The sequence below is a fragment of the Protopterus annectens genome, chromosome 7.part0 (assembly GCF_019279795.1).
Source record: "Protopterus annectens isolate FY-2018-M chromosome 7.part0, PAN1.0, whole genome shotgun sequence".
Classification (NCBI taxonomy): Eukaryota; Metazoa; Chordata; order Ceratodontiformes; family Protopteridae; genus Protopterus; species Protopterus annectens.
The window spans coordinates 1,209,641,268-1,209,648,420 of NC_056739.1; the positions used below are offsets into that span (position 1 = coordinate 1,209,641,268).

The 7,153-nt window shown below is 42.5% G+C and overlaps 1 protein-coding gene across 1 annotated transcript in view; it reads left to right on the forward strand.

Moving 5' to 3' along the window:
- Positions 1-1,303: 1,303 nt before the first annotated feature.
- Positions 1,304-7,153, forward strand: part of ZNF592 (zinc finger protein 592) — a 1,193,995-nt gene continuing 1,188,145 nt past the window's right edge. Inside the window, exon 1 of the mRNA XM_044077837.1 lies at positions 1,304-3,660. Coding sequence (XP_043933772.1) covers positions 1,306-3,660 — 2,355 coding nt within the window. The 5' untranslated portion in view covers positions 1,304-1,305. The remainder of the gene's footprint in view (positions 3,661-7,153) is intronic.

Below are 7,153 nucleotides of genomic sequence, written 5' to 3' on the forward strand. Positions count from 1 at the left end.
GTGTCTTAGTGGACCTCACTTGTACCCTGTCTGTGAACAGTTCAATAATGATAGTAAGTCATTTTTGGTATGTAATGTAAAGCTTGTTTACCAGGTTAAGTTTTTAATTTGGTAGGGAAAACTCCATCTCTGACTCCTCCCCTACCACAATTCCCTCCACTCCACTTAGTACCAGAGCCCTATATCCGAAGGCTTCTGAAATGGTGTTGAGGTCTGATCCAACAACCCATGTGTTGAATTAGATGAAAATCTGACTACCTGGATCTATCGTTATGGCAAGTTCATAACTTTTGTTTGTGCTGTAAGTAGCATACATTTTTATAATTCATGCTGAAATTTAACTAACCCTGATTTAATTTGATTGATTAGCATTGACAGTTCATTTAAAAGGTTATGGGTCCCTTGCTAGAGTAGATGATGAGTGTGTGTGCTAATAGTGCTTTTATGTGGTGCATATAACAACTAATTACAGATGAACAGCAGCAGCAGCATAAAGCCAACATCCCATATGCGGGGGGGGTTGGGGGGGCATAAGCTTAAACTGTCCTGGATGATTTCTCATTTTACTGTGAAGAAAGCAATATAACCTCACTCCCACCCCAACTCTGCATTTGTGATGAGTACCTCTCAGCATTATAAAGGAAGCATGTCAGTTGGGAGCTCATTTTGTTTGTGTAAATCATGTTGTTTTGCTGAAGGATAATTTGAGTAGTAGTGAATGGCTGTGTTCTGTAGGAGTCATTGCACCATCCTCCAGTCATTAAGACAGTGTGTTCATTAATAGTGTTAACTCTAATTGCAGTACATTTGAGTTTGCTAAAACAGATGGAAATTTTAAGAACTGGTACACTTATTATTTTTGTTTAATAGGCTGATTCATTAAGCACAAGTACCTTTTTTTATCCAGAGACTGTCGTACTTGTCTTGCTTGGCTGTGACTTGCTCAGAGTTGTTTTAGTATATATAAATGCAGACTGAAAAAAATCTAACTCAGACCTGCAGGGTGACACTTGCTAGCAGTTCACAGCTTTAATCCTTTCTGCCAGATTGCTAGCAGGGAAAGAGCTGGTTGAAATGGTGCATCTTGATTATGTAACATTTATATATTTTCATTCTGCAAGTTTTGTAACAATTTATACATCTGATAAAGTCTTTTCAAATTTGGTCACTGCTTTGCTGAACTTTTAGTGATATATTAAGTTATGTTTGTTATGGGGATAAAGTTTTGTTGAATTCTGTTTTAGGCACCTGGAACCATGCATGTTAATTGTTATTTTTATTGCAGGTGTTTAAAAACATTTCATCATGGGTGATATGAAGACCCCAGATTTTGATGATCTTTTGGCTGCTTTTGACATTCCTGATGCAACAAGCCTTGATGCCAAGGAAGCTATTCAGTCCACTAGTGATGAAACAGATGGTCACCTAAAGCCAGCAGGGATGTGTATAGAAGAGAATTTGTCTGTTCATCATCCTGTGTCTGTTCCAGATGTCCCAGTTGTAAGTGTGATTGTGAAGAATACAAGTCGTCAGGAATCTGTTGATGCCACCGCAGAAAAGGATAGCAGCAACTTGGGATCAAACATTTTGCAAAATGGATTCCGTGGATCAGATTCTGATTCTCGTGACACTGTACATAGCTTTGGTAAATTTGAGTCTTCTTTTATAAATGGAGACAACTCGAGAAGCTACTCTGAAAAAGTAGACTTGCAAAAATCAGAGAATGTGTCATATTCTCAGTTTAGTCCTATATCCAGTCCAGAACCTGAAGATGCCGCTAAAGGTAATGGGGTTGAAGAAAAGCAAAAACATGAAGAGAGACCTTACTTTCCTCATGCTGTATATGCTACTTCAGAAAATTCTGTTATTGATGGTATCCCGGCACAACCAGAGCATGAATTGAGCATGTTTGATCAGTATTCTAAGAAAGATCAGAAGTCTGAGTCGGGAACTAAGAAAGAAAATGCTGTAGAAGGTAGCAAAATAGAGCAGGTTAAGGCATCTGGACGATTGGTAGAAGGCAAAAAAGATGCTGCCAGAAATAGCTGTCCTTCACAGGCAGTTCCCAGTGCTGAGGGCAGTAACCCAGGTGAAGCAAAGGTTGAACCTCTGACAGACGTGAAGTTATGTTCATCAGTTCCACCACGCCAACGAATAAAGACTGCACGTTCAAAGCTTTCTAACTGCTTAGCTGCATTAGTAGCCCTCCAGGCAAAAAAGGTTGCTGAAGCAGCAAAGGAGGATTTTCCAAATACTGCAAGTGAACCAATGCCCTCTTTGAAAGAGGGTGGAAAGGGAAGCCCAAAAATGATTTCCAAATCTCCAAGAAGTCCAAGAAGTCCTGCAGAGGTAGTAAAGAAGACTAAACAACCTGATAGTCCAAGGAGTGTTTGCAGTGACAGCAGTGGTAAAGCATCCCCATCACTTGCAGGAGGTTCTCCTCCAGCGATTCCTAAAGTTAGAATTAAAACAATTAAGACTGCTTCAGGGGAGATTAAAAGAACAGTAACAAGAATAGTAACGGATTCTGAACAGGATGAAATGGACAGATCAGAAACTTCATCTGTGGAAAATGTGGCTTTGGAACATTGTAGTCCAAAATTGCCCAATGAGCCAAATCCTGGAGATGTTGTAGGGAATGGAAAGAGTATGGAGCCTTCTAAAGATGCACCTGGCACACCATCTCATTTGTCTGATGAAACAAATTCAGGTCTTCAGGCAGTGGGGGTTTCTTTGGATGGTAGTGTACAGAAACAGGATACAGCTTTATTAGCAGTTCCATCTTTAAGTTCTAACAATACTGGTGGGAATGTTAATGTGGCTCAGCATTCTGCTGGCGTGCAACAAGCACAAAGCCCTGGAAATGCTGCCCTTCTTCCTAAAGCAGTGCACTTAGCAAATCTTAACCTTGTTCCTCATAGTGTGGCAGCATCTGTTACAGCTAAATCAGTATCTGTGAGGCAGAATCAACCGCAACTTACAACACAAGTTGTATACAGTTCAGTACCACTTGTGCACCAAGTAAAGAAGCCTGCACCAGTAGCTTCTGGTATTGTTGAAGCATTTAATAAATTACTTAATGGTGCAAATCCTGTGCCAGTTTATTCCCCGAACCTTAACCCTCCCCCAGAAAGTAACATATCTGTTCCTGCACGTGGTTATCATTGTTTGGAATGTGGGGATTCGTTTGCCTTGCAGAAAAGCCTGAAACAACATTACGCTCGTCGGAGTGTTCACCTTGAGGTGACCTGCACACACTGCTCTAAAACACTGCTGTTTTTCAATAAATGTAGTCTGCTTGCTCATGCCAGAGAACATAAGAGCAAAGGCTTTGTTATGCAGTGCTCTCAGCTTTTAATGAAACCCGTTTCTGTTGACCAAATGTTTTCTTCATCATCGACAGCCACTTATGTGACTGTGGCCCCTCACGCATCGTCGCTGGGTTCTGTTTCTTTGGCTGCTGTTTCCAAACCAGTAGTAACTGCACAGAATAATGGAACAGTAACTTTTCCGTACAGCCAGCCAGCTATGCCTTTGTTCACTGATCCACTGAGGCTGACTCGTCATGGACAGAAGTGTTTTGAATGTAACACACAGGTGAATGATGAAAATGTTCTGGCGGCACATTACCAGTGGGTCGCTGATGAAAATGATGGACTGGTAAGGAACAGATTCACATCACTGATTAAAATGTAAAAAGTGTCATACTGACTGTTACATGATCGTAATTGACTTCCTTGCAGAATGTTTGTAAGATAGGAATAGATCTTGCTTTTTGGATAGTTAAGAAATTACTGCATTGTCACAAACAGTTCATGTTGACTATCACTAAACCTTGAACACTGCAGATGTTTTGTACAATTCTTTTGATCAGTGATATCTTTTTTTTTTTAAAGTACCAGTCTGTCTCTCTTTTTTTTTTTTTTTTTTTTTACTACCACCAGGAATAATTTTCTAAATGAAAAGTTGTGGTTCTGCGGAAACTGACAGATGTTCTTAGTGTTTCACTGTTTCAGTCATTACATTTGGGTTATCTGCCTGCAGGTACCCCTCAGCCGGCCTGAATATCAAAGTCTTGGATTCCTGCATCGGATGCTGTCTCTTCTTCCATGACGTCAGGTTGTCAGGGGTATAAAACATGCAGACAATGCCATTACATCAGTCTTTCTTGCCGTGCGGTGCCCGAAGCAGTTCGCAAGTGCCAGTCGGCCGACTCCTGAAATTTTCGTTTTCGAGTTTCAGAACCAAAATCTTCAAAAAAGATAAGAACCCCGTTGGGGATCCTTTTTCTTGCTCTAACCAATGTCTGTAAAAGTTAACAATTGTCTTACCTGTGGAAAGCAAATACCTCCTAAAGATTTTCATTTGTACTGCATTCCTTGCTTAACCCGCGGTAGTGGTGCTGCGGTAGAGCTGTCTCCTCACAGCAAGACGTTGTTGCGTTCGATTCTCAGCTAGAGCGTCTTCTGTGTGGAGGCATGCGTGAATGGGCGTGCCTTCGTTGAAGGTTGTGCGTCAGGGCTGGTAACTCAGCATGCAAAAATCCACTACCAAAACAGCGGACTGAAGTTCCGCTGTGGCGACCCCTAACTGGGATAAGCCGAAAGACACAGCAACTGCATTCCTTGCTTAGGCCCAGAGCCACGACGTCCCTAGCTGTCGAGTTTGTGCCTTGTTCAACCCACGAACTATTCGTCGTCGGGCTATATTTGCAGCAAATTATTTTGGTACTCTGTATAACTACCCAGAAATAGCTTTGTTAAGCCATCTGACTACCGATCTTCTGAAAAAACCTAAAGATAAAGACAGAGACATACCACATAGGTCCAAAACTGCCGACGTCGCTTCCGTTAAAATAGACGCCAGTCCGCTGGTACTCAGGTGCTTTCACAGCCCCTGATACTCGCTACCTCAGATTCACAGGCCTCTACTGAGACCCATTCAGAGTCCGGTATGCCGCGAGATGCTTCTTCGACTATGGAACCTGTGGATGTCTGTAACTTGGATGGGTCCAGAGCCGCTGTGCTGGGCACCGGCTTCTGAGGGGGTGTATTCAGGCCTACAGACTTGCATTTTAAACAGACGCCGTCTTCTTCATCCAGGCCTAAAACTCGATCCACGCCTAGAAAACCAACGTCCAAACCGCATGCTCAGGCCCTTATGCCTAAAAAACAAATGCTGTGAATGGCCAAAGACCTTATTACCGTAATTAGGTTAAGCCAGCCTTCCCCCTCGAAGAGTCCTAGAACTGATTTTCCTTCTGATTCTTCTGATCAGGAATCTGATATTTGTTTCTTCTGATTACCAGGATTTGCCCTTATCTACCTATGAGGATTCTGATGCAGAGGATTCCATTCCCTCTGCTTCCCCTCCAGAAGATTTTTCCTTTGTTGAAACCTCGCACACTCTTAGGGAGCATTTCGGCTGGGAAAGCCAAGATTACTCTGACTCCAAAAAGAGGCTTAGGGAATTCTTACTCCTTCCTCAGCACAGGCCTTTAGCTGTCCTTCCTGTTTTGGACATTGTAGATGATGCTTTCTTGGAATCTAGCCTTTCCCCAGACACTTTACCTCCAGCTCCCAGAAAATCTGACTGGTATTACAGAGTACCTGACTCTCACAAGTTCCTGTTCAAGAATCCTACTGCGGATCCAGAGACTATTTCCCAAGGACCAAAAGGCATTTAAGGCTACTGCTGCCAAAAATCCTACCCCTTCTGATAAAGATTCTAGAGCCTTGGACAGATTGGGTAAGAAGGTATACACTTCTGCTACTTTGGCCATTAGGGCTTTAAATTGCCAGTTTCATATGTTAAAATACCAGCAGCATATTATGGGACTACTTAAACAGAAAATGATGTTGATTTCCAATTGTGTTGAACACAAAGAATTACAGGATTTAATACATTCTGCAGAACAAGTTGGTAAACATACTTTACAATGTGGTTTTTCTTTAGAAGCATCTTGCAGGGCTGCTGTCACTGGGTCTGTACTTAGAAGGCATGCTTGGCTTAAGGAGCAAAACTTGCCAGATCATGTTAAAGCTAAATTACTGGATGCTCCCTTAAATCAAGACCACCTGTTTGGCAACAAAGCAGAAGTCATCCTTAAAAAGATGAAGGAAAAAGCTAAATCTATGCAAACTGTTAAGAGTTCCTACAAGTACAGCCTCCCAGATTTAGTGGGCATTAGCCTTCAAAGAAGTGGTCCTTTACAGTCTCTTCCAGGCCTTCTCAGTCCAAACCCAGGAAAAGCAGGTTGCCTACATTACAGTCTCAGGCTGTGCACAGGCCTAAGCAGTGGGGGGCTCCCACTTCCAAAGCAGGGAGTAGTAAGCCAACCCCCTACAGAAAAATGGCACATTGATTTGACCTTAACCCTTCCAAGCCCTGCTCAACTGCTTTCCCCCTTAGGTGGAAAACTCGCCTTGCATGCAAAAAACTTGGGAATTCATTACCCAGGACAAATTGGTTTTGAATATAGTTTCCCATGGATACAGATTCCACTTCCACACCCTGCCAACCCCAAACGGTTGGCCAGACCTACCCCCAAATCAGAGGGCAGAGGGCTGAGGCCCAGCAGCAGGTTCTCTCTCTTCTAAGTATCTGGGCTATTCAACCTGTCCCAGCAGAACAAAGGGGACAAGGTTTTTATTCAAAACTTTTCCTAGTACTCAGAAAAAAGATAGCTCCTGTTGTCTTATCGCGGACCTCTCTATTCTAAACACCTTTCTGGTAATTCCAAAATTCTAACTCTTCAACAGCTGCTTCCTATGCTAGGCAAAGATAGATGAGACTGCTGTGGCCTTATCAGAATCCTTGAACGATCTACTGTTATATTTTGACCTCTCTGGTACTGCTTTTAGGTATGCTGCCAACATTTGTGAGTCTGTCACATCCTAAAGGGCCAGACATGCACCTACTTGTGAGGAGGGAGAACATCTCTTACTGGCTTCAGAAGGGCCAGACTGTATCCCTAAAATGCTGGTGAATAAGGAGGTGCAGAGCTGCCGTATAGAAGTCCATATGGTGGATATGACTCTGAGCAAGTGTTTCAGTCACTGCAGTCTTGTGCTTCTAATCTTTCCTTAATTTTCAGATAGTGACTCAAAATCTGACATTGAAGAGATGAGATGAGACAACTTTTTGCTTTTTT